This window comes from Podarcis raffonei, chromosome 4 (genome assembly GCF_027172205.1).
Source record: "Podarcis raffonei isolate rPodRaf1 chromosome 4, rPodRaf1.pri, whole genome shotgun sequence".
In the NCBI taxonomy this organism is placed as follows: Eukaryota; Metazoa; Chordata; class Lepidosauria; order Squamata; family Lacertidae; genus Podarcis; species Podarcis raffonei.
In genome coordinates this window covers 28,273,594-28,301,083 of record NC_070605.1, presented here as the reverse complement: position 1 = coordinate 28,301,083, position 27,490 = coordinate 28,273,594, and the positions used below count along the sequence as shown (strand labels likewise).

At 44.7% G+C, this 27,490-nt stretch overlaps 1 protein-coding gene across 3 annotated transcripts in view; it reads right to left on the bottom strand.

Annotated features, from left to right (window-relative positions):
• Positions 1–426: 426 nt before the first annotated feature.
• MTUS2 (microtubule associated scaffold protein 2) overlaps positions 427–27,490 on the bottom strand; it is a 217,993-nt gene continuing 190,929 nt past the window's right edge. For all 3 annotated transcript variants that reach the window (XM_053385964.1, XM_053385965.1, XM_053385966.1), the window contains 8 exons: positions 22,401–22,467; positions 15,200–15,414; positions 14,378–14,483; positions 10,445–10,518; positions 9,355–9,453; positions 8,786–8,905; positions 7,039–7,136; positions 427–3,296 (listed from right to left, as the gene is read on the bottom strand). In XM_053385964.1, coding sequence (XP_053241939.1) covers positions 3,080–3,296; positions 7,039–7,136; positions 8,786–8,905; positions 9,355–9,453; positions 10,445–10,518; positions 14,378–14,483; positions 15,200–15,414; positions 22,401–22,467 — 996 coding nt within the window. In that variant the 3' untranslated portion in view covers positions 427–3,079. The remainder of the gene's footprint in view (positions 3,297–7,038; positions 7,137–8,785; positions 8,906–9,354; positions 9,454–10,444; positions 10,519–14,377; positions 14,484–15,199; positions 15,415–22,400; positions 22,468–27,490) is intronic.

The following is a 27,490-nucleotide window of genomic DNA, read 5'->3' as shown; positions in this document are numbered from 1 at the left end:
TTACTTTTCAGATGCCAGCCATAGTTGGTTACCTTTAAGTTTACATAATGCAAAATCATGAAAAGGTTCTTTTCCCTCTGTGGACGGCCTCTGATTTTGAAGGGCTGAATAAGTGAAATGCTTCCAAGCAACTGAATGTTAGGTTAAAGTAGAGTAGCCTTAGGCTGCCATTTTGAAGAAGGAGGAGAATAGAATCCTACACCTTTCCCATCTGGATGCTGGGACAACTGATCTGTACAAGGTTAACGGAGGAGAGAGAATTGTAGTCTGATATTAGCATTGACTTGCTATCTTGTGTAGGCCAGCAGAAGCCAAAATCTCAAATCGTATTTGGAAGCATTCATTGAAAATGGAGGTGGCAGATGAACAGAGGAAGGAAGAAGCATAAACAGAGGAACTGACGGAACAACCCAGACCCGCCCACCCACCCACAGTGTGGCTTCGCTAGCTTATAAGTGGAGAGTAATACATAACTTACAGAGCAATGCAAGGAAAATGCAAATTTATCAACGCTGTGGTATACATTGCTCACTTGAGCTTGACAGTAGAAGGTTTGCGACATAGCAAGGAAACAGGTGCTGTCTGTGTCTCAAGCAAGTGTGGTAAGGAAACCGGCTAAAATTATATCAGTGGGTCTTTGTTGCAACTATCCTACTCTTGAGTTTGCAAGTTGCCCATTATGCGAAATCTAGTCCTGTTGTTTGTGATAAGTTAACGAACGTGGCATGAGCTAATCTAAGAAGATGTACTTGGTATCACAGTATCATGCAAGGTAGCTACAAAAATAAATTTCTCTAAAAAAGAAAGAAATAAATAAACCTTGTTACTCTGTACATCATGGAATTGGGCCACAGATCTGTGGCTATTGGATGGTGCTGGCTGTCTTGGCAAGCACAGCTGATGCCTAAGGCCTGCATCACAGGCAAGTCATCAACACAAGCACCAAGCAGACTCGCTGAACGAAGCACTTGTGTGGACATCAGGCAGGCAGGCATTTGCCAGTCAGGGAGTTCCTCTGTGAGCTTTGTACACTAACTCCCTCCCTCTCTTCTCCTCGGTGTCCTTTTGGCACTCTGAGCTGCCCTGTATTTAAACGATGCAGAGGGATTTGCAAATGAGTTGAGCCCTGGGCCTCCACTCGAGAACCAAAGTATCACATGGCTATCTAAAAACATTTCTTTGCTTAGATGATTCATGCTCCACATCTGTCCAATGCTACGTTCAACGCTTTCACAGTCTAAGTCTATAACAACTCTTTGACACACACGCTGGAACCCAACTCCTATCACACCAAAGACAAGAAGGGACACTGGCTGTGTCCTCTTTGTCTGTCTAGCTCATGTTTAGAAACCGTTTCAAGGTCTAATGCTATTGTGACTGCTATGCTACTCTCTAGGGAACCAGCCTACGTTCTAGCAGGCCTGACATCCAATATCGTGCTGCTACTAAATACACACTGGGTAGCAGGGTCGAGATGGCTGGAAAGAAGGCAGAGAGATAGAACAATCCAGCAGTTTGGCCAGTACCAAAACACATAAACATGCCATTGAGTGCTGATAAAATGTCAAGTGTGCAGTGTTGATTGCTATTCTATGAACATGACGAGCCTGAGATGATGTGAGTTCTGGATCTGAGAGATGCGCTCCTTGGATCCTAGGCAACGTGGCGGAGGAGAGTGATAGCACGCTCTTGGCCACGTTGCTTAGGAGGGGGGCAGGAGCAGCTCTCAGATTGCACACTCACTTAAAAATATTGCTGCCTCAAGCTGCTACTTGGGTCCACTGCACAGGTGAGTCACCCCTGTGTAGAAGAAAGAGCCCAGTTCCGTCATCAACAGAAGAGGACAAACCGTGGGTGAAGACCAACAGAGACAGTCTGCCTACTGAAAATTGTGGGTTGGGAGAGCACTACCCAGGTCCTTCCTACAGGCAACTGGTGCATCACTGTGATAACAGGATACTGGACTAGATGGGCCTAATCCCACAGGGCTCTTTTTTGTTGCTTATCACACATTTGCCTCTCTACTGAAGTACGCTAACTGAATTCACCCATTCACTCTATGCTTCTGTGGTCACTCCCCCACCCCTTCTTAAAAAGGAGTTGGGAGGCACAGGGTCTTGTACATTTAGCCTTGCTATTAATTCAGACTTTGAAAACATCATGGAAAAGCACTTACTGCTGGGGTAAAATGGAGTCATCTTTATAAATAAACATAGGACTGCAACGATGGAGGCCTGCTTGCCTCTTCCGTATTTACAGCAGTGGTGAGTGTTCTGATTGTTACCTGGGAAGCGAGTGCCATGTCTGGCACTGATTAGAAAAGCAATTATTTTCGAAGGCAGTTAACTAGTTAAGAAATCAAGACGCTGGTATTTGCTTTAGAAAATGTACCACTCAGTGGTCACTCAGAAGGTGCTTCTGTGTTTTTGTAACTTTCTTCTCGTTTGGGTAGAAATATTCCTGGGAAGGTTTGACCAAAAAAAGGAAAAAAGAAGCATTTAATTTCAGTATAACTCTTAGGCACAAGTTAGAAAACTGCTGACTCATGAAAATATATCAGCACTTTTTGTAGAATCCATTAATATAAAAAAATGCATTTCGGAACAGCTTCAGCTACATATGCAGAAGGTGTGCATGTGTGCCTGACATGTGCCTCACATTATGGGCATGGATGCCTGAGGGCATCCACACGTATCAGCAGCCACTCAACGCACAGAGCTATTCAAAACTCGAACTGGCAACTAACCTGAAATACTGCAGCGAAAAGTTCACTCGGGAGTGAACAATAAGAAGAGTTTTCCCTCGCTTTTGCCTCTAACCCTGGGAGATGTCCCCATGCGTCAGCTGGGATCCTGCTATTCTATGGCATCAGTGTAGCAAGTCCTAGGGACTCCCGATGCAGGAACCCACCAGAGTGGACTGCCTAGTCAAATACAGCTATGCATCTAGAGAGCATGTTGGCAGAGTCACGGATCCCAGGGATCTACTTCTACTGTGGTTAATACTTTCTTAGACGAGAACATTCAGTAGGCTGGGACATTGTCAGGGACAAGTCATCTGATACAGCTGCACGGGGCTGTCATCTTGGCACAGTGCTGACTTTAGCTGGGGTGGGAGGTCCTGACGAAGACCGATAAATATGGGTGGGCGATGTTGGCGACAGCTTAACTGGGCTCATGGGGTCCGACGTCTGAAGCTTCCACAGCAGCTCTTCATTAGTCCTACTTAGCCTCTTCTTTTCCTTGGATTCTTTTTCAACGTATTCCTGGAGATTAGCATTTTCTTCAGATAACTGCCTGGAGAGGGAAACAAGGCACTGTCAAGTCAAAATCAAAATTTCAGAATTGCGGCAAGTCCCCATTGGATCCATTTTGTAAACTAAGGATTGGGAACCAGGTGCTCTCCAGGTGTCACTGGGCTCCCCTCAGCTCCAGCCAACGTGGCTGTCAGACAAAAGGACAATGGGAGGCCAACAGTGCCTGGAGGTCCACCAGTTTTCATCTATTTTGTAAAGAGTTCTCACATCTTGTTGAAAACTGTTTGCCTACATGATTTGGATACTTACCATCCCACTCCTTGGAAAGTGCAAAGAAAATAAAGTCTGCTGTTGCATGGCCTAATGTAAATGGGACCTTCAGTGAATGGAAAAGAACCCCACCACCCAGGAATCAAAGATTTTCCTCAGTCTGTGTCACTTGTCTTTAGACTGGTTCATTCACACGTCCATGCCCCTTGAACGTTTCGCCATCAAGTGAATGAGGGATGAATGGGCCATCATGAATGGACCACTTTCAGACAAAATTTTCATCATTTAGTATTTCCTCAAGCACAATGGGTTGTATTCAGTTGCATTCTTCCATTCATGGAGGCTTCTTGCTCCAGCAACGTCCTCCATGGATGGAAGGGGGAGGGAGCGGATTTTTGCAAATTCCCGTTTCCCTGCAGCCTGCTACACTACCTCCCATACTGTTCTGAAGAGTTCCCCAACCATCTGGAGCAGATTTCTTGGGTGGAAGAGGGGTATCAGGAAAAAATGCTCTTCCCTCTCCATTCATGGATGCTTCCATGGTTCCAATAGTCCTCCAGGCCACAGCTGGATGCAGTCCGGTATCCCCCTCCCCCACAACAGAATTAGTTCACACATTCATCTGCCAATCAAGTGTGGAGAACTGGAGTCACAGTCGTGCACTGGTGAACTAGCCCCGAGCCATTCTAGAAGACAAGCAGAAATGGGTTCAGAAGCACAGGTGCAGGGCAAAACTGGGCATTTCTTAACAGAAGGGGACATAGTTCATTGGTAGAAAACATGCTTTGCATGCAAAAGGCCCCAGGTGCAATCCCCTGCACAGCCACTTAAAAGGCTCTCTGGAGGCAGGAATGGGACCCCCCCCCCCGAGAGCCACTGCTAAACAGAGTAATGGACACGAGGATGAGGGATGCCTTAATGGTGAAACACAGTGAAAGGCAACTTCCTATGTTCACCTCTTTTAAAAGCCAGAAAAATCATTTCCACTAGTGACATTGAGACACCAGAGCCTTTGCCTTCACTGAGATAGAAGAGAGTTGCAAGGTGATGCTCCGTGATACAAGAGCTTGTCAGACAGCATCCCTGCTCCTGAGACAGTAAGCAACCGATAGTTTGCTGGAGGAGGAGAACTGGGAGTTAACACAGCCAAGTGGCAGTCTCTTCCAAGAGCCTTTTGAGCAGGGATGTGCCTTTGCTGACAAGTGGCTTTTTTTACCCTTTCTCTCTTTTTTTAAATAATACCGATACCAGCATGTGCCCAAGGACAATTTGCTTTGGCAAACAGAAGCAAAAAATAAATAGCCCTCTGACTGTTACCCTCCCTCTCTCCCGCATACAGTGCTGGGATTGTCTCTTCGCTGCGTCATCCGAGGCTGACGCCAACAGAAGAAAGAAACGGCCAGGTTACAGCAGAGATGAGCTTTGAAACAAGGGGAAGGATAAGGCATAGGCCTCCCCGGCCACATGAGGGCGGGGGGAACCAGCAGGTGCTGCGTTGTGCTCAGCCACAGGACTGGCTCTCTGGGGACCAGTTCCTGCTGAGGCAGACGGGAAGCTGGAGAAAGGCAGATCCTCAGGGATCCTCAGATATCACCGAGTTCAGCAACTGCAGTGGGGCTTCAGAAAACACAACAATACTTCCTGTTGCCGGGGGGCGGGGGTTGCAGCTGCCGTCGCTGCATAGATCCAGTGATTTCTGATACATGTGTTTGCACAACTGGTTGGTTTGGTTACTGTGCTATTCCTGAAGGGGGAGACAGATGGGTAGGTCTCTTTCCTTTGTCTCTCCATCCCACATGATTACATTTTCTAACTGGGGCACCTAGCAAAGTGGGATTTAGCCTACGCAAGCTCATGCCCCAAGCAACGCCGTGGCTCCTTCAGGTACTGCAGGAATCTGTTGTATTTTTGCTACGAATGTGGTGCTCCTTCTGCATTTCTCCCCTCATCAGGTTCTCTGTGAATTTATGAATTCTGTGCAATGTCACGTGCTCTAAGCGCACTACCCTAAAAACAAGAATTCTGTATCAACATGCTGCAGGTTTGCACGAGAAACAGCCACAAAACGGACAAAAGCACCCATAAAATCAATGTGGTATGTGGTTGAAGACTGCATGATAAGCCAGGCTCAGACCCCCAAACTGACAAGCGCCCACAGTGCTCTTAAGCGTGGCGTTCTGTGTACAGTGCTAATGTTTTGCAGAGAAATCCATCCTTCTGCAAAGTGCCATAACTTGGAAGTGTACAGCTACAGGTTTCAATATAACGGCTACTCCGATACCCAGAGGTTTTCAGCGTAGATGTTGAAGATCAACTGCTTGCAAATTAAACTTCCGAGTCAGCCCTGATCCGAGGTAAAGGGGGAGCATTGCCAACTCCTAAGGAGGAAAGCTTTGTTTATGGAGGACTCTGTGTATGAGGCAGAGGGTTAATAACAACACGCAATACTATTCAGCACAACCCTAAGCACGCTTACTTAGAAGCAAGTCCCACTGTGTAAAGTGGGGCCCATCCCCCCAAAAGTGTACATAGAATTGCATCCGTAGTGTGTAGGAATCATTCCATATGGATTTTCTTAGGAATCCTTCTAGCAACCCTGTAAGGGAGACCGGTACCAGTATCAACGAGAGCAGAGTCTGAGAAACAGTGGTTTCAGGAAGACCACTTAGGATGCAGCCCTCTGCCCATTTGCTGTGGGTAAAACCTCAGCGCCTAGGACTTGCCGATCGCATGGTCGGCGGTTCGAATCCCCGCGGCGGGGTGCGCTCCTGTCTTTCGGTCCCAGCTCCTGCCCACCTAGCAGTTCGAAAGCACCCCTAAGTGCAAGTAGATAAATAGGTACCGCTTTATAGCGGGAAGGTAAACGGCGTTTCCGTGTGCTGCGCTGGTGCTGGCTCGCCAGAGCAGCTTCGTCACGCTGGCCACGTGACCCGGAAGTGTCTCCGGACAGCGCTGGCCCCCGGCCTCTTAAGTGAGATGGGCGCACAACCCTAGAGTCGGACACGACTGGCCCGTACGGGCAGGGGTACCTTTACCTTTACTTTTTAAGCCTTGCTGAATTCAGTTGGAGTTGCTTTACGTAAGACTGTACCCCTAGTGAGTCCAAGGCAGTCCTGATTTGAATCAGGCATTTCCTGGTTCACAGCCCAGTCTCCATCAATACAATCCTGTGAATGTTTGTTTGGAAGTTACGTTCCACTGCGTTTAATGAGCCTTATTTCCAAATAAGTGTGCATAGCCTTCTGGTACTTCAGAAATAAGTAAGTTTAACAAGCTCCTTGCATTGCTATGATTCTACAAAGCAGCCCCACCCTTCCTTTTTTTGGACTAGATTTCCCATCAGCCCCTGCTTGCATGGCTAAAGGTCAGGGCTGATGAGAACTGTAGCCCAGAACATCTGAATGGTACCAGGCTGCTGCAAGTAGACACCAACAGAGTGAGCTCACACACACAAAGATGTGAATTGAAAGCTGCTTGAAATGCCAAGCTCGGGAGCAAACGTCTAGACAGACCTTGTCACCACAGTGTTCTGATCAATCCTGACTCTGAGATCCTCATTTTGCTGCTGGAGCACCTGAATTTTTTCTTCTAATATTAAGTTCTTTTCAGCCTGCAATGATAGGAGGGACAGCTTTAAATATATGTAGCAATTGCAGTAAATAAATAAATAAGTAAGTAAGTAAGTAAGTAAGTAAGTAAGTAAGTAAGTATTGTACCAATTCATTGCAGCAGAAGTGGCAGCACAGATTGGATTGTACTGATGGGTTGTAAACACACAGGAGCTCACCTGAGTGATAACCAGCCTGATCCCAGAGGGCGTTGCTGGTTTTAATTAAGAGTGCCTAGCCAAGAAACAATCTATGCATGTATCTGCTTTAGCAAGGGTTTAACTGCTAGTCTTCCTTCCCTACACTTTTGTCACCTCAGACCTTTTCTTTTTCTTGGTCAAAGGACTACATTCCCTCTGGGGCGATTTGTCAGGGGCCACATGCTGGCAGCGGGTCAGGATGGAACCAGTGGGGGTGGGGCCAAAGCCCTAAAAGGGGCCAATGAGCATGCTCAGCGGGCAATAAATGCTGATTGACTGGTTGGGGAAAAGAAATCTGGAATCACAGGTGGGTGGGATTGAATGGAGTTTCCTGGGAGAGGTCATGACTGGCTGGCTCCCTGAACAGAGCCATTCTACAGTGCAGTATTTTGTTGTGTGATCTGGAAATGGAAATTCTAGAATGCATGCAGGGATTAATTTTACCCCTGACTTGATGTTAACATGCTGTAATATTTACTGTAGCTATTGTCTCGCACTGGGCTATCACATTATAAAATGGAGTTACTGCCTCCCCAAATCCTACTGTCTCTTAGCCAAGAGTGGCTTTGAACAGAGGGAAAGAGTAAGAGGTGAAATGGAGATTTAAAAAGTAAGATTCCTTCCCATTTCAAATATACCATATAGGAACATCTTAATTTCTGTATTGCTTCTTAATTTTTATGGTGTGAACTGCCCTGAGATTATGGATGAAGGGTGGTATACAAATTTTTAATAAATAATAATAATAATTCCTTCCCCCTTCCCAGTTTGTGTGGAGAGAATCAGAACTCACAGGGTTAAGAAGTTCTGAGTGACGTCTCACATTCTGAGGCGTGGTTTAGAATACTGAGGGGAGTGTTTTACTGTGTTTCTCTCAGTGTGTGTTTGCTCCGTTGCGTGAGAGGAGCAAGGATGTGTGCGTTGTCACCAGGAGAGTTATGACTGTTTGTTTTGCTACGGGAATAAAGACTTAAAGTAAGATAAGAAGACACCGTGCGTTAAGCCTGATTTATTACGCACACACACGGAAACTGCTTCTGTTCCGCTGTGTTCACACTCTGCTGAAATCGGAGGAGCCCCGGGAAAAGCAGGGTCGCGCAGAAGAAGCGTGTGGATCCCCGGGGGCTGGTGCAGCTACAAATAAATCACCGAACAGTTTGCATCTCTAAAATGATCACATTCCAAACCAGAGTTGCCTGCTTAAACAGATTGTCCTAGCTTGTGATTCTAATGCTGGAACAGAGAACTTGCCCTCCAGAAGTTACTGGACTACAACTCCCATCATCCCTGACCTTTGGCCAAACTGGTTGAGGCTGATGGGACATGGAGTCCAACAACATTTGGAGAGCCACAGGTTCCCTTGTCCCTCCTCTAATGGATGCACAAGCTTTTGTGCCTTTTCACTCCCTTGTGTATTGCTTTCTAAAGAGAGACAAAAACCAAGGGCTCACCAGCCTCTCTAGCTCTATGATCCTCTTCTCCTGTTGATGAATGAGTAGATTCTTCATTTCCAAGACCTGCTTCAGGCTACTCATGTCTTCCTCTAAATGCTGGTATGGAGCCATTGCAATCTGAGGTGAAGGAGAATTGACAGTAAAGAAAAAGAAGCAGAGGACTTACCCAGGAGAGATGGCAGACTCTCCTCATCCACTCTAGGAGGAAGGCTTTCTGGAGGCTTCCAGAACCTTCAGTATGAGGACCCCTCCCAGTTTTGGAGACCCCAATAGCTGAAGAACAAGCGCAATCCCTCTCCCTTAATTTCAAAATCTAACCAAAGCAGGTTAAACAGAAAAGGAAGGTAAAACGACTGGGCCTAGAGTCACCCCTAGGCCAGGTTATTCCAGCTGTGTGAAAACCTCAGCCTTCCCTCATGGGGCTGAGGATGAGGCAGTCCATGATGGGCCAGGATCTGCAGAACAATTTCTGAAGACGTTTACTGGAGGTTAGAGTAGCGATGAAAGGGGAACTCTCTTGTTCTTGTGAGTCACACTAAGTTCCATAAAAGCAAATCTCATGTTACCTCTAGTTGCTCTTCAGTGTTTTTCTTTAATGCCTCTTCAAATCGTTTTGCCTTGTCCTTCAGAGACTGGCTCTGAAAAGTGAGGGTGTCAACCTGGTCCTGTAATCAAGTGCAAACACAGTTGCCTGTGACGCTTTTACTCGATGCAAGACAAACCATTTAGGCGGCGGCCCTGATGCAGAGAAAGCCAGCTAGCCACAAGTCCTACTGAATTGGCGGGAATAAAATTAGAAATGACTAAGGCGCACCCACACTATACATTTAAAGCGCACTTACCACTTTAACAGTCAGGGCTTCCCCCAAAGAATCATGGGGGCTGTAGTTTGCTAAGCATGCTGAGAGTTGTTTGGAGACTCCTATCTCCCTCACAGAACTACAATTCTCAAAGAACCCTGGAAAGATGGATTGACTGTTAAACTGGGAACTGCAGCTCTGCAAGGGGAATATGGGTCTCCTAACAACTCACAACACCCTTAACAAACTACAGCTCTGTTATGTACTGAGTTGAATAGGATCCAAACTGCAGCAGTCTGATTGGTCCTAGAACAATAGGATCCAAAAGGCAGCAGTCTGATTGGTCCTAGAACAATGCAGAAGTATGATTGGTTGGCAGGAACTACCCAATCATGCTCCAGATAGAAGTGAATCCACAACCTGATTGGCTTACAGTAGAATTCCGGAATTAGCCAATCATGTGCAGCCCATTGTGTAAATAATGTATATAAAGCAGATACTTTGAGGGGACTTTCATTCATTTCTCCTCACCACTATGAGCTGAATAAAGAGCATGAAATCACTTTGCGACTCTGAGTATATTTCAAGCTCCCAGGATTCTTTGGGGAAAGCCATGGCTGCTAGGGCAGATCCTCACCATACAGTTACAGCACACCCCAGTACACATTTGAAGCATGTGACTTCCCTCAAAGACTCCACAGAACTGTGATTGTTAAGTGTGCTGGGAATTGTAGCTCTGTAAGGGGGAAACTATACCTCCCAGGATTTGTTGAGGGGAAGTCATGTGTGTTGGATGTGCTTTAAGTAGATCCTTTTGACAAATGATAAGGTTTTGTATGTCGAAAGTGATACTAACCTGGAGTGACAGACGTAGCTTCTCAAAATTCTCTTCCAGTTCTCTTTTTTCCAGTTCATGTGCAGACTTTAGTTCTGGGAAGGAATTAAAAAATGCCACATTGAACCATTGTGACACATCCATTACTCACAATCCTTGGGCAGTAGTGGATGACATGGGTGGGGGCACTGCCGCTTATCTGACCGCCACCCAATCGCGGCATGGATGCTTATTGGGAGGTAGAGAGGGAGGGACAAGGCAGCATTGAGAACGGCATGGTGCAAACACAACGGCAGAGCCAATTTTACGCTCCCACTGGTGGGTTTGTGCTGCACTGACCTCACTGCCACCTTGCTCCTCTACCTCCCAGTAAATAGTGGAAATCCGACCGACTGGAAATGAGGTCATTAGTGTTGCATCAACACACCCAATGTCAGCTACAGTCCTTCAGTCTCAGCTAGGCTCAGCTTCACTGCAGTCCAACTGCCACATGCCTTGCTCAGCCCCGTACGATGTCCAGGCCAAGTGAAGTCCAAACTTTTTTGGCATTTAAATATGAGACGGTGTACTGTTCTAGTCTGAACTGCAATGTGCATATATGGTCTCTCTTACTCTGTGAGTTGATGTGGCTTTGCCTCCGGGCTACTGATTTATTGTTTAGGCCACAACACACCATACATTTAAAGAGCCATGGCTTCCCCCCCATGGAATCTTGGGAGATACAGTTTGTTGAGGGCACTGAGAGTTGTTAGGAGACCCTTATATTCCCAGTAAAGGTAAAGGTAAAGGGACCCCTGACCATTAGGTCCAGTTGTGGATGACTCTGGGGTTGCGGCGCTCATCTCACTTTATTGGCCGAGGGAGCCGGCGTACAGCTTCCGGGTCATGTGGCCAGCATGACTAAGCCGCTTCTGGAGAACCAGAGCAGCACACGGAAACGCCGTTTACCTTCCTGCTGGAGCGGTACCTATTTATCTACTGTCACTTTGACATGTTTTCGAACTGCTAAGTTGGCAGGAGAAGGACCGAACAATGGGAGCTCACTCCGTCGCGGGGATTCGAAATGCCGACCTTCTGATCGGCAAGGCCTAGGCTCTGTGGTTTAACCCACAGCGCCACCTGTGTTCCATTATATTCCCATTACAGAGCTGCAATTCCCAGAGCTCCTTGTGAAGAGCGAGCAATTATCAAATCACTCTGAGAATGGTAGCTTTGTGAGGGAAATAAAACCCTCCTAACAACTCTCAGTACCCCTAACAAACTACGACTCCCAGAAATCTTTGGGGAGAAGCTCTGAGTGTTTAAAGTGGTATCACAGCACTTGACATGTATGGCTGGGAAGATCCAGCAGAAAGGACTAGCAGGAGAACCAGGCACTGGCTCTAGCAACAGAGTGGCCAGATGTGGGGGGAAATACAGAAGACTATATATTTAAGACAGGACTGGACAACCTCAGTCCCAGGGGGCCAGATGTGCCCCCCTGGCCTTGCTCTCCACCCTCCATGACTGCTTTTGCCTGACTGGAATTTGTCCTTGAATGGGAAAGATGCCTCTTGCCTGCTTGGATGGGGGATGGCAAGATGTGGATCCCTACTTTTTAAATAAAGCTGTAGTAGTTACAGAAACAGCTCTTGTTTTGTACAGCTGCTCCCTGAACAACCCTCAATTCACACTAAATTTAGGAGAAGTCTCTGTTGTGTGCCCATTCCAAAGGCTGCATGGCAGGGACTATGGGAAACTCTTCTTCAACCAATTTTATTATGGATATGAAATTTTAGTTGGCCCTGTAGTAATCTATGGCTTAATAGCCCAAGGAACTGGTATGGAGAGCGTGTTAAAATTTAATAGCCCAACTAATTGCTCTGAAACAGCGACTCCATAAATAAATCCTATTCACCAATCAGCTGTTTCAGTGACAATTTCATCCACGAGAGGGGGCCCTAGGCCTGCAAGGAACTCTCACATGGTCCGAAAGCAGCATTTCAGGGGTTCCTTCACTGTAAAATATAACCCAAAACGTCTTAGACAAAGGGGCAATGGGTGGGTGGGAATTGTTCATGAATATAGTGATAATCCAAATCCATGATAGAGATCAACTGTAAAATGCCTGCAACACGCATACAAAATTTTATTTGTTTGCCGCCTTTCCATGGTTCAAACCATGCTCAAGGCGGCTTACAACATGAAAAATGTGCATAGCTGTAACGTAACAAAAGTTGTGATAAACAATAAACAAATCATTTTAAAAATGCACGACCAAACTAACCAATTTCCACATAAATCACAAGATTTAAATAAAGATAGGGGGGGGGAGCCAACAGCAACAGCCCCCTGCCAACAAAACTCCCTAAACAACCCCCAGCCCTAGTGGATTACCACTTGTAAAATGTTAATATAAACCGTGGCTATGCTGCCTGAATAATGAGAAGTTTAGCAGATATTTAATCAGCAGGATTACATTTTCTCAAACTCATGAATGCCAACTTCTGACTTTAAACTCCGCCTTTAAAACTCCTGCTCTGGAGCTTCCTCTGCACCTGTTTTGATAGGCTGAAGTTCCCTCCTCAGTTCCTTTCATAGGGTGTCTTCCCTGCCTTTAACTCTGCCCTGTCCACCTTAAGGAGATGGCAGGTCTACTAGGCAGGGAAGGAGGCTGTTGTCACAATAAACCAACTAGTCACAAAGGCGCCTTAGCAGCTTGGCATCTTCCTTAGTCAGTGATAGTAGGGGCCATAGCTCAGTGACAACACAGAAGCCTTGCATGCAGAAGGTCATGGGTTCAATTTCTGGCACCAGCAATTTAAAGGGATCTGGAGAGGGGCTGTTGGGAGCGACTGCTACACATCTGGGCTGGAGGGGCACAGGGCAATGCAGAATCAGGAATAACAAACTGACCACAACGTAAGCAGGAAAAAATAAAATTGAACATTTAAATATCAGAGGGACTGCAGTGTTCTGACTGATAGGTTAGTGCCCAAACCATTCATAGTATGACTTCAAAGCAGGGGCGGGTTGGGACCAGAGTAATGAAGATAGTCCCACTTACTTCAGTGGTGTTTACTCCAGGAAAGTGCATCTATGGAATCATAGCAAAACTTTAATTGGGGGTGGAGGGCAGGGATATGCAATGTACAGGGGAGGGGAGACTGATCAGAATGAAGCTAAATGCCTCTAGTTCATTGCACTTAAGGCACTTAAGAGGAAATGAACTTTCAATTTTGTATTCAAAACAGATCAGAACTTACATTATGTTTGAAAGCAAGCAACAAAAATATCTGAAAAGTTTGCAGCTGCTCAAATGCTTGTCTTCAGGAACATATAGTGTCCTGCCCCAACCTCTCCATGATTGCACCCACTGTCAGGAGGGTGGCAGCACAGTGAAGCCCCCCCCCCCCCATAGCCATAGCTGTCAACGTTTCCCTTTTTAAAAAGGGAAATTCCCTTATTCTGAATAGGATTCCTTGCAAGAAAAAGGGAAAGTTGACAGCTATGCCCATAGCATGCTCCTTTATTTTATTTGTGCACTTTCTCTTATCAGATGTGACCCAAAGCAGCTTACAGATAAAACATTAAACTATAAAGCTGCAGGAAAACAAAGGATAGAATAAAGAAAATCCCCACCCAATAGGAAATATACAATCTTGATAGCATAACAATGAGTAGATGTCAGCTGAATCCAGTCAAAACACAGCAGGATCAGATAAAGCCAAGTTATAACCTGACATTGGACAGTATATGGGGGGGCTGGTTGACCCCTCTGGAGAAGGCCCTGCTCCTACTGGACACCTGGCAAATTCGATTCAGTGATGGCACCTGGAGCAAGGACTCAACTGTTGAAGGAATGCGTACAGTATCAACATGGTCCTTAAGAACATACGATTATCCGTATCCTGCTTTGCTAAGCAGACTTCTTCACGAGTTCATATCTCTAAGTCCAGGAGAACAGAGTATTACCTTGAACTTTGCGCTCATATTCATCCTGAAGCACTGCAATAGCAACTGCTTGACTGTTTTCCATCTCCATCATCGCTGCTTCCTGAGTTGTTGTAATGTCTTCCACCTGTTCAAAGAGCAAAGCAGTATAGATAAAGCTAGCGTAGATGGCTCCAAAAGGAGGTTAGACAAATTCATGGAGGGCAAGGCTAGCAAGGTCTATGAGCCATGATGTCTATATGCGATCTCTAGTTTCAGAGACAGTGTGATGGTGAATGAATACCAGATGCTGGGGAGCAACACTGGGGGAGAGCTCCTGCTTCGCCCCAGTGTGGAAGCATCTCAGGGGCACCAGAGTTTAGTTCAGAGATGGGGAACATCTCCAGATGTTGTTGGACTACAACTTCCATCTTCCCTGACCATTGGCGATGCTCTCATCAGCCCAAGAAATACTACAACATCTGGAGGTGAACACATTCCCCATCCCTAGTTTATATGCCAATTTCCCATGGTGGACCTTGCTCAAAACAGTTCTCAATAAATGTCAAAATTCAAATGCAGATTTCCCCAGTGCTATTCAGTGCCCCACCCACTTCTGCCTCTGGCCCCACCCACCCCTGGAATGTGCCCCTCAGAAGTCTGCAGAGAAGGGAATTTGGCCCTCCAGCAGAAAAAGGTTCCCCACTCCTGGTGTACGTGATGGAGGTTGATGGCAGGAGGAAGGGAAGCTACTCTAAGGGAAGCCAACAATCAAATCAGGGAGGTGCCTAGATTTGACTTTATCACACATCTGTAGTTACAGTCACTGCCAAGAGGACATACAACTCCCAGAGCATGACTGACCTGCTCTTGGTGCTGGCTCTTGATCCTGATGAGCTGTTCTTTGTGATCCTCTTGCAATTGCTCTATTTCGGCACTGTACTGTAACTGCAGCCGCTCTTCGAGCGCACGGAGCTCCTCCTGCTGCTCCCAACCGAGCGTCCTCAACTTGCCCTCAAACTTCTTTTCCAGCTCCTCCTTCTCTTTTTGTAATTTCTCATATCTTGCTGCATTGAGGGCTAGAGAGAAGAACCATTCGTTGAGATGTGCAGAGGAGCTAGAGCGTATCCAACTTCCTGCATCTCCACTACAGAAATTCTGCTTGGCCTGAAGAATTTCAGACCCACAACACTGAACCTGGCCCATGGGCTACGTATGGTGGAGCACGAGGGTTAATAAATCCCCTGATTTTGCCAGCTGCCCTGGGATGGCAAGGAAGGGCCCACACTGAATTCCAGGACCCTCCTGGAGGATAACCCTTGCTGAGAGATGGGATTTTGAGGAGAAATGGAGCATTGCATGTTGGCCATGAAGCTCAATGGGTTGCCTTGAGCAACATTCAGGTTAGTACACAGGTATGTGGGGATAGCTAAATGTGGTAGGAATTATAAAGCATCTTTGTGCAGTGAAAAGTTTTAGTAAAACAGCTGTATAAGGAAAAAGAACCAACAGCTATATGCAAAAGCAAACAAAAGTTATTACATTTTGAAAAGATGCCCATACTTTCACTTAATGCAGCAAAAAGAGAAATTGAGGCAAATGCAAGTGGGGTGTGTGTGAAATATACTCGGAGTCGAGAGTGGATTTCATGCTCTTTATTCAGCTCATAGTGGTGAGAAGGAATGGAAGTTCCCCCAGAATGTCTGCTTTATATACATTATTTACACAATGGGCCCCACGTGATTGGCTAATTCCGGGATTCACCTGTAAGGCAGTCAGGTTGCGGATTCACTTCCACCTGGAGCTGGATTGGGTGGCTCCTGTGGACCAATCAGACTGCTGCATTCTGAATCCTATTGTTCTAGGACCAATCAGACTGCTGCCTTTTGGATCCTGTTCAACTCAGTACATAACACCGTGGGGGGGGCAGTGAGCAGTGCAGGAAGCAAAGAGGTATGGGGGGGTTTAATACCCAATGAGCTTTGGATGTCTCGGGTCTTTCATCAAGGAGTTTCAAAGGCAGAAGTTCAATCTTTAGTTATATTTTGTTTTCTCTCCTCCCGCACATTCCCTCCAAATCTGCTCTGGGGTGGATTCTGAGGGTGCATGGAGGGCTGAAGGGGACAGGAGAGGAAGAGGAAGCTCTGTTGCTTGCACAGAAGTCCATTGCACCAGCAAACCCCCATGCATTTTGTTGAATTAACTAGGTGTTTTGAGCTGTAGGGTTACTACTACTGAGATATGCCACTTAGCTGGATGGAGCCTTAGATTCCTACCTTTAAAAAAAAAAAACAACCACCCTGATCTCTCAGGTTGAAACATCAACAGGAAATTTAAAGATGAGGAAAATATGAGAGAGAGGAAACAGCTGCGTTTCAATTGTATAGGAATGCTCTAGTCCCTCTTTATCTTGTAAAGGGAAGGAGAGAGGAGGAGGAGACTACAGCACAGCAGAACAATGGGGAATGCTGTCAGGAAGCATGTGAATCATTGCAGAAAGATCTCTCCTATCACCCAGGGATGGTAACTAGGGTGAAAACCTAAGAAAGTTGCACAGGTTGGGTTTCTAAAAAAGCATAAATTTTTGTGCAGTGCAGAATTCAGCATTCTGAGGATCTTTATCTATTGTTATACATTTGTGTGTGTCTTGGTCCCCCTAAATTCCTGGGTCTAATGGGTGTCAGAGTTTAATCAATCCTTGCAGTATTAAGATGGGTTGCCAGATGCTGGATTTAGCAAAGTGTCAAAATACAGGCCAAACCAGTTTTTCTGTGCCTAAGAAATTGCCCAGGAGAAGATTAGTAGGGGACAAAGACAGGGAGATGGGCTATTAGCAAAGCAAAGACTCTGTGCCCACCAGCAAGTGGGGGAAGCCCATCCTTGAGCCCTGAGATATTGTACAAAAGGAGAGCAGTTGGTTTAGGATTTCAATATGGCGTGATTGAAGAAAAAAGGTGTCAGTCTGTTAAACGCGGCAAGCTGGAGAGGGGAAGTCAAGAGGGCAATGTGGGCTGACAGTTTAAATCAGAGCCTGCAGTAATGGGAGAAACGGGACTCTCTGGGAGTGCAATGCTTTGAACCCCTCAATCGTAGGCTTGGGTTGTAAATATGTGTAAATAAAGCATATATCATAAAGACACCACAACCTCCATTGTGCTTCATTTCCAAAGGAAGCACAAACCCTGGGTAAGTGCCTGGGCCCTGAAATATCACAACGCTCAGGGTTTGGGGTGGCACATGCAAACACACACATATATTACCAGGGCTTTTTTGGTCACAGTATGGAGTGCTGGCACTTCCTTTTTCTGCTGTCCACAGCAGCCATTTTGTGCTTGATGTGTGAGTACCAACACCATAAAAAAAATAATCCAAAAAAGCATTTCATCTAACTGTTCACAGCCTAATGATCTTGGAATGGGGATATGAAGATTGGCTGCACTTGTTTGGCATCCTTTTCAATTTGGGTCTGTCATTCTCATGGCTACTGACTTGTGCAGTGATGTCAAGCAGGGAGACAGAGGTTCCCCTCTGCACCTTTTGATTTCTTTTGTAAAGCATCACTGCTCAGTGAGTCTCCTGCTAAATGCATTTGGTTCACTTGTGTTCTGTTTGCTCTCTCAAACTTTTTGCAGGCTCAATGTCAAGATGGGGCATCCTAGTAGGGCAACCACCTACATATTGCTCAAAAAGGGGGAATGCATCACCAAAAAAGGAGAGTTGCATCCAAATGACATATGCTAATTTATAATGCAGAGATGCAAATTTAGAAGAAACTACAGTCGTACCTTGGAAGTCGAACAGAATCCGTTCCGGAAGTCCGTTAGACTTCCAAAATGTTCGAAAACCAAAGTGTGGTTTCTGATTGGCTGCAGGAAGCTCCTGCAGCCAATAAGAAGCTGTGGAAGCCCCATCGGACGTTTGGGTTCCAAAAATAGTTTGCAAACCGGAACACTCACTTCCGGGTTTGCGGCATTCAGGAGCCAAAATGTTCGACTCACAAGGTGTTCGAAAACCAAGGTACGACTGTACTGGAATTTAAACAGAATGCAATACCTCACCCCCCTGGCAGGGTAGATGTTGACCAGCTAACCTATGGGCCTGCTGAATCTGCGACCTGCTCAGACATAGCTGCTGGGCCCAGCGAGGCTCACCTCTGCTGCCTGGACCCTTGTTTTAAACAGTTACTACTTCTGGGAGCTGCCACTGAAATTTCCCACAATGCCCCTGACATCATGTCACTCTGCTGAACCTAGAAGCGACCCACCACGACAGCAATTTGGACTCCTTCTTTCGAACTGTGCTGTCACTGGCCAGGTCTAAGCGAACAGAATGAATGTTGCTATCATGTCATCTGGTCTAGCACTGTCTTGCTAGGCATAGCTGTCAACTTTTCCTTTTTCTTGCGAGGAATCCTATTCAGAATAAGGGAATTTCCCTTTTAAAAAAGGGAAACGCTGACAGCTATGTTAGGTCACATCCACACCAGTGCTTTCCCCCCCTGGGTGTACAAAAGAACTGGCTAAAAATATGGCACTTACTGTAACAAGTTCATGGTGAGTACCAACACCTTTCTTTCTAGAAGAAAAGCACTGATCCACACCATACATTTAAAGCACTCTTATACCACTATAATAGTCATGGCTTCCCCCAGAGAATCCTGGGAGCTGTAGTTTGTTAAGAATGCTGAGAATTGTTAGGAGTCCAATACAGTGGTACCTCAGGTTAAGTACTTAATTTGTTCCGGAGGTCCGTACTTAACCTGAAAGTGTTCTTAACCTGAAGCACCACTTTAGCTAATGGGGCCTCCTGCTGCTGCTGCTGCGCCGCCGGAGCACGATTTCTGTTCTCATCCTGAAGCAAAGTTCAGGTACTATTTCTGGGTTAGCGGAGTCTGTAACCTGAAGCGTATGTAACCTGAAACGTATGTAACCCGAGCCTGTACATGCACAATATGTTCTAGATGTTTGAATTGTTTTATGTGTGTGTTTGCCACCCATGGCTCGTTTGGGAGGAAGGGTAGTTTATAAATCTAACAAACAAACAAACAAACAAACAAATGACCCTAGCGAACAAGATGTGGCAGAGGAGGAATGGAAAGCACATGAATCTCAAGATCACCACATCTTGTACATGTAATGCTAAACCATGGTTTCGTGTTCTGTTTTAACCAGGCCAGTGGCTTGCCTAATGAGCTTCATGGTTGAGTGGGGATTTGAATCTGGGTTCCTTCATTCTTAGTCAGACACTCTAAGCATTATACCACACAAATCTTGCCCATCAACGAGAACTAATAGTATCTGCTCTGCCTGGTCATTTTCTCAAGTTTCAATTTTTAACATTTGTTTTCAGTTTCCATACTCATTTGGAATTATTTTGTAATTTTGTTGCATGACCACTTAGTGCTACCTACTATATTGCCTTCAATTGTGGCACAGAACTATCCGAATCCAAGCAAAACCCAGCTCAAACTCAGAACTGGGGATTCATCATAATTGAAACCTACTCAAGCTTTAAATTGATCCTGTAATGAAACCTGTCTTTCAACTATCATTCTAATGAGACTGGCACATGGTAGGATGTGATAATCCAAAGATACTCACTGAAGTATGCAAACCAATGACCAACACACATAGACTTTACAGAAAGAATAGTTGCTACTATACTGCACATATATAAGTTGGGTCTTTTTTGCCAGTTTCTGCAAAAGCATTTCTCATGTGCAAACCTTAAGTCATCCTATGCATGAATAAGGATTTTAGTGGAGCCAAAATTGGACCATACAAGAGGGAGGTATCGACTGGCTCAGGAAAACCTCAAAGTTTGCAGAACTCTGTCTTTTTTAAAAGATGAACGAGGAGGAGCTTCAAAACAACCCAATGAGGAGCATGAGCGTGGCCATGGATTGTTGACTTTCTAGGGAGAATGAAAAATGGAAGAAAGGAAATGGAATGGAGCATCTTGGAAAATGGTATGGCTGGAACTCTGAACAGGAACACTTCATCCTTCAAAATTTTGTTGCATGTCTCACTTAAAAAATAATAATGCAAGGGAACAGTTGCCTGGCATTCATTCCTAAATTACAGAGAACCACCCAACGTAGCATGGGAGATCTGCACACAAACCAGAATTTGTTGCTTCTAAGACACTTTTATGGCACGCAAGTGGCATGCAAGATACTTCTAGGACACTACATTTAACTGAAAAGACAAAGTGGGTATCCAGCCCCCATGAATGCAGACATAAAGCTGGACATGTGATTGTTCCGTGTTAAAAGAAGGAAACAAAGACTCATGTAGAAATGAAGCCCTTCCAACTCCAATCATTTAAATATCTGCACATTGTGATTACCCAAGAGCCAGCTCATAGTTTTCACATTTAAGGTCACCAAATAAGTGCAGCATGCCTACCATCTGTAGTTCTGCATCTGTCACGTTCAAGAAAATAATATGCAAATGGTTATAAACATGAAATTAAGTATGCAAACAAGCCCCTGGATTATGTTACATGTTTGGTGTGCCTTTCATTATTGAACGAGATGCTTCATCGCTACTTCATAGAATGGAAAGGTAACTACAGCCACCAGCCCAGCAGCTGACTCTGCAATTTAAATATTTGCTAGCTGCCAATGCCACACTGTTCAATACAACCCTACTCAAGAGCTTAATGAAGTGGAGAGAATTAAAACTCTCAGCCAAGAACAAGTGCACGACTCCAAAAGTGCCCATGAAAAGCTCAACAGCTACAAGAAACCCCACCAGTGACCAGCGCAGCTATCAAGAGAGTGCCAAGATATTCTTTAATTTTGATGGAAGTTTCACTTTTGGCTTACAGGCTGGGGGTGATTTTCATAGGAAATGACATTTACTGGACTGAGAAGTGGCTGCAGGTTAAATCACAGCACTTGCTGTCACAATGTTTTCCCAGCACTAAGCTGATGCTATTTCCCTTTGCGTCCGACCTACGGGTGAAGGCCAATCAAAGTGCATTTCTGTTTATAATGGGAGGAAAAGAAAATGCCATCAGTGGAATGTCATTTCTGTCCCCATTGAATGGAAGAGAGGCAATGGAGAAGCCCAAATGGGAGGTGGGCTTCTGCATCCAAGCCCTTTCTCCTCAAAAGGAGCAACCACAGTGATTCTTCCACAGTTTATCAGCCCAAGTGAAGCTTCACTCATTCGTTTGACTCTGTAAGTGGGATTGTTATGGGCCAGTTCCATCATTAGGCTGAGTGTAAAAATATGTAAAAGTATTAGGTTGCAGTCAACTAACTTTACTCCAAGTAAGTCCACTTATATGAATGACCATTAATTTCGATTGGCCTACTCTGAGTAAAATGTAGTTGATGATGATGATTTTTTAAATTAACTATCTGCCCTTCACTCCTGGGCCTGTGTATCCCATTTCACCACTGCTGCCTGCCTCTATTGCTGGCAGAGAAGCAGTATCTCTCACACTCAAAGATCTCACAAGATTCCAGGACATCTCATTGTTGCTGGCGCCACTTCTCCGCTAGTGGTGGACGCTAGGGTGCCTCACAGGGGTTTCCGCCACCTGAGGCAATGGCTTCATTCTGCCTAATGGCTGGGTCAGCCCTGCTTTACCATAAGGTCCTAGGACAGGTTATATGAGCTATTGCCTGACCATGCTGGGTAGTGTTTCTGGGCCTGACATGTTCCAAATTCCTAGGTAACAAAGCTTGTAAGTAACTACGCCATTTGTGACTCTTGTAACTTATCAATCTAAGGGTGACCCGAGCTTCATACCCAGTCTCTATGGCAGACACAGAATGCAATTCAAAAGCAGGCAATGTAGATTTACAGGTTGCCATCTGCAAACAGTAAAGATAATGGATGATGAGTTCCACTGTGTATAGTTATGAACCTGTCTCTGCAACAACAAAGAGGTGAAATTATTGTTCCCCTGACAAGCCATAAAAACCTGCAATGAGCTTATTAGATCCACAGAGATTGCCTAGCATGACAGGAAGAAGAAATAAACCATTTTACCAAACATCTGTAAGCAGAAAAGGACATTTTAAAGATTGCTTATTTAATGTCCTACTTACCAACTTCATCTTTGATGTTTGCAAGCTCCGCTGAGAGCTCTTTTTCTTTCACAAGGGCGCTTTCGTTCTGTTAAAACAAAGAGCAGAGCAAGAATGAACAAAGTTCCCACCTAAGAGCTTGCACACCTTTATTTACAAAACCTCATGCAGTGAACTGCTTAATTCTATTGTCAACGGTTACTGAAGGTGCTTTAAAAAACAGCATATATACAACCATAATTTTGAACTGTAATATTACACTCACAAAGTTTTCTTTTGGACAGTGTGCTCAAAGGCTCATTTGTCATGGCTTCCATGTAACGCCATCCTATGAATGTTTACTTGGGAGAATGTCAACTGTGTCCCTAGTGAATGAGTTTAGAACTGCAGCCCTAAGTATGGATTTTGCCCCACTCTTTCTGGGCAGAGGGCCACACCTGAATGCTCTGTGTCTGAGCATTTGTTTGTTTGTTTGTTTTGCCTGGAGCTTTCCCTGCAAAAACCCGCTCTTTAAAGCTGAATCAGAGCAAACATCAATTCCGGTTTTCTGCAGATCGAAGCATTATGCCTGACTTAAATGGCATTTCTGTAACTGAAAAATGTATAGGCTAGAAGAGACTGGTGTTATCATCTAATCCTCAAACTGGAGCATTTCCAAAATAGGAAAACCGGAGCCAGCAGCTCATTTTATTGTGCTTGAGTCCATCAACTCATTTGATTGTGCTCTACTCCACAAAATACAATATTCAGCATATACAAAACATCATTTGTTTGCATGTTGATTATGTCCACAGCACACATAAATGACTTGCAATGCACACTGCATAGTAGTACAACTAGGCATCCATAAAATAATACACACACTCAAAATTTTATCTGTTTGTTCTTTTCACTATTTATATATTTCAGAGCAGAGAACTTCAAATAACGGGAGAGATTAGACACATAAAACACATTTGTCTCGACCATACTGAAACATGCTTGTTAGAACGTAATGATTTTAGTGGGAGATGTTTCACAAGAGAGGTATGAATCACCAGAAGATGCTGAAAGAGAACCCACCAGAGTGTGATTTAGTATAATAGATACCAGGAGCATCACCACAAAAGAACATAGATCCACTTTTGTATACTGCACTGCTATTCCTTATCTTGTGAAGGATGGAAGAAAGAGCTGTACCATGCTGGGCGAGGTCACCACTGATTAGAAGAAAAAGAAGATCAGGAAGCTTTAAAGACATCTGTGGGTAAGAAAGCAGCAATGCCTTTTCAAGTTGCGACTAGAAGAAGCACAATAAAAAATGCAGTGAAAAAGAATCAGTCAATGAGTTGGCAATGCATAAAGAGAGGATGTTGGAATATTTGGAAATGTAGATGTTATGTCACATCTTATTGGAAAATGTGGGGTCCGGTCACAGAAAGGATTAAAAATACTGTGCTAGATGCTGACATCTGGTAAATGATGGTGGCCGGTGATGACTCTGCATCCATTAGTCAAAGAGTGGCAGCATATTGCCAAATATGAACTATAGGAATGACTCAATGGCCAAGTTCTGAAGGAGGAATGAAAGCCTAATAACTCTGTCAGTGACAGTATTTAGTTAATGAACATGTAATTTATGAGAAGCGTTTACTCAGAAGTAAGACTCACTGTGTTCAGTGGGCTTGCTCCCAAATAAGGGTGCTTAGGATTGCAGTCTTAGGGTCTTTCTGAATAGACTGTATAAAGGGAATTCAGAAGCAGTTTGGGTGGGTGGAGGGAGGCAGCGGAGGAGGAGAAAAAGTTAAGATGGTCTTCTTCCTTGCACCAACATCACATTGGAGTCTGTGAGTTGCCTTAAGTGAAAAAAGAAAATGCTGACTGGGATGGTGAAGGCACTAAAGTCACGTTTAGTTTGAAGCTCATTAAACTGGCAACAGCCATTTTGGAAGACCCAAAATTCGGAAAACAGCATTCACCAATACAAAGTGATAAGCTATGATAAGCTATGAGAATGGCATAACAGTACAGTTTAGTGGTATAAAACTGATAAGAAAATAAGAGTATTAAAGTATAAGGTTATAAAAATAAGATAATAATTAAGCAGAAGTAGTAAATATTTAAAGAACTAGAAGGGGAAGTTGAGGGAAGTCATGGGGAGGGGGCGTTTTCTTTTTCTTTTATATGACAAATGTTATATTGTGTTGTTTGATTGAATATAAAACTGTAAAAATCTAATAAAATCTTTAAAAAAAAGAAATTCACAGTTATCTTAGTTCAGCCTTGTGTTCTAGAACTTGTTTATCTGGGATTACTGACTCACTGGTGTTATCTTGAATAAGCAATGCTACCTTGACAAAGGCAAAGAATCTCAGACTGCTGTTAGTTTCCCTCACTTTATCAGGCTCCTGTGTATCCCAGGAACAACCACACTACTGTTATTCACACAGTTATGAAAACATTCATGTCAAAACTTTATTATACCTTACTCAGGCCCTATGGTTAAAACCTGGTTATCTAAATCACCATTTGCCAACCTGGTGGCTTCCAGATGTTTTGGACTAGGGACATGCTGGCTGGTGCTGATCGGAGTTGTAGTCTAAAACATTTGGACTGCACCAAGTTGGTGAAGGCAAAAAGAGTCAATCATTTCTTGCTAAGTGTCTGCATACTGAACAAGGACTCGAAGGACGGTTTTTAACCTTGGCTCTATTTAGGGTGAATTAATAATGCATTCCCACTAAACATGGCTTGGCCACCCAACTGCCCATACTTCACTGTTCTTTAAGAATACTGTGATAATATTAATAAAACCCTGAAAATATAGTTACTCCCAATTCTCCATCTCTGTTTCCTCTCGATAAACAATACGCTTGAGGCCATTTCCTTTGCTTATCTGAAAAAGGCCAAAGGACGTTTGGTGGAAAAGGGGAAAAGACACAAGACATGCTCTGCTTCCCAGAGCAGTTCAGACTGCAGTGAAAGGTCAGAAGCAAGAATGAACATTTGTGAAGTACAACTGCACCCAGGTAAGTATGATCTACAGAGATAAATTATCTTGGTAACTGCCCCTCTCAGAAAGTGGCCAAGCTGGAATATGGAAATGCCCATCTGAATAACAAACCAGAAGCAGAGATGGGAACCTAGGGTCTATCTGTACCCAAAACACAGTGCTAACCATTCTGGAAATGTCCTTCACAATTATTGGTAGGCTTCCCCCCCTTTGCCACAAATATTTGTTTTCCAACTCTTCGTAATGCTTTTTGACAAAGAGCTGATGATTAATAGGATTAGATGCCTGACCTTGCTTTCTCTGAAAAAGTGGATAGGTTCGGTGTCAGCTAATCTTCATATCAAACCTCAGGATACCTTAGAGGTGAAGCATATTACAATTCCCTGACATGTTCCATTATCTTATAAGTGTGGGCTGTAGATATATGTGATGCAAAGGCAAATGTTGTGCTGATATGAAATGAAAAAGCCTTCTTCATCATCATGGTGTTGTTTGTGGATTTCTGTCTCAGTAAATAAAACCCACAGATCAGAGATGTTACTTTCATTTGAAAAGGAGCAAATGCCCTTGAATATTTCCTCCCATGAATGCAATGTTAATATACCTTGGACCTCACACATGATATTATAAAAGTCTCAAACAAAAAGGCCTGAGACTGTTAAATTTACAGTTGTCATATATAATAAGCTTTCATTAAAATGTATCGGCAAACAAAGAAACCACTTTCGTTCTGAGCCTTCACAACCCCAACATGTCTTGATTCAAACAATATGCTCTGAACCATACAATACAGATTGGCTGTTTTTAAAATCTTTTAATTTTTATGCTCACAGTCAGGTTGGCCAAAGAGCCATAAAATGTGAGATTTCTAAGTGCTAGTCTTGACCTTAAAAAGGTAAAGGTAAAGGTAAAGGGACCCCTGACCATTAGGTCCAGTCGCAGACGACTCTGGGGTTGCGACGCTCATCTTGCTTTACTGGCCAAGGGAGCCGGCGTACAGCTTCTGGGTCATGTGGCCAGCATGACTAAGCCGCTTCTGTTGAACCAGAGCAGCGCACGGAAACGCCGTTTACCTTCCTGCCGGAGCAGTACCTATTTATCTACTTGCACTTTGACCTGCTTTCAAACTGCTAGGTTGGCAGGAGCAGAGACCGAGCAATGGGAGCTCACCCCATTGGGGAGATTCAAACCGCCCACCTTCTGATCAGCAAGCCCTAGGCTCTATGGTTTAACCCACAGCGCCACCCACGTCTTGACCTTAGAAGTTCCTAATTCATTGTGATGACTTTCATACATTGTTAGACTACAAGTCCCATCAGCTTCAGCCAACAGAGCCAATGTGATGGGACTTGTAGTCAAAGATCTAGAAGGCTGTCTTAAATCTAGCAATGGGTATTCCCATCTCCTGGAGGGCTGTAATTACCCACAATAATGAGACAGTACTATGGCCAGCTCAATACATTTTGCTGCCTAGGACAATGGACAAGATGTTGGTCCCCCAATTCTAACAGACCAGATTGGCAAGTGGGTCTTACTTCAACATCCTCTACCTCACCTGAGACCAGCAAGTTAGCTTAGGAAGTGCAGGACAGGAAGCATGGCTCTGCCTGCTCACCACCTTTCTGCATCTGCCACCTGAGGCAGTTGCCTCCTTCTGTGGCATGACAGGACCGGCCCTATCAATTACCCAGCTGTCTGTTTTGGGGAATCAGGGTTGGCAGCAGCAATGGTCCCTGCTTGAGGATGCTGGGGGTTGGTGCTAGTTCTCTTTCAACCACACTTTCAGTCAGGGCAGTCTAGTATCACAAGTGGCAGTGACTGTGATAAAATTAACTGGTTTGTAAAAGGACTAGACAAATCATTCGTTGCTACTTGCTAAATGCAGCCTCCATGAACAAGGGCACTAAGTTTCCAAGTGGGTATAAACTGTTGGGAGCGGCCATGTCTTTGCGCCTTGCTTCAGAGGCATCAAAACAGAAGGCTAAAAACTGTCTGATCCAGCAGGACAATGCCAATGACTCTGGCATAAGGGCCCCAGGATGAGATTGTAACAAAGGACATTTTACCTCCATCAAGACCCTACTAATGGTGGATTCAGATGATGGAGAGCTAGTGTGTG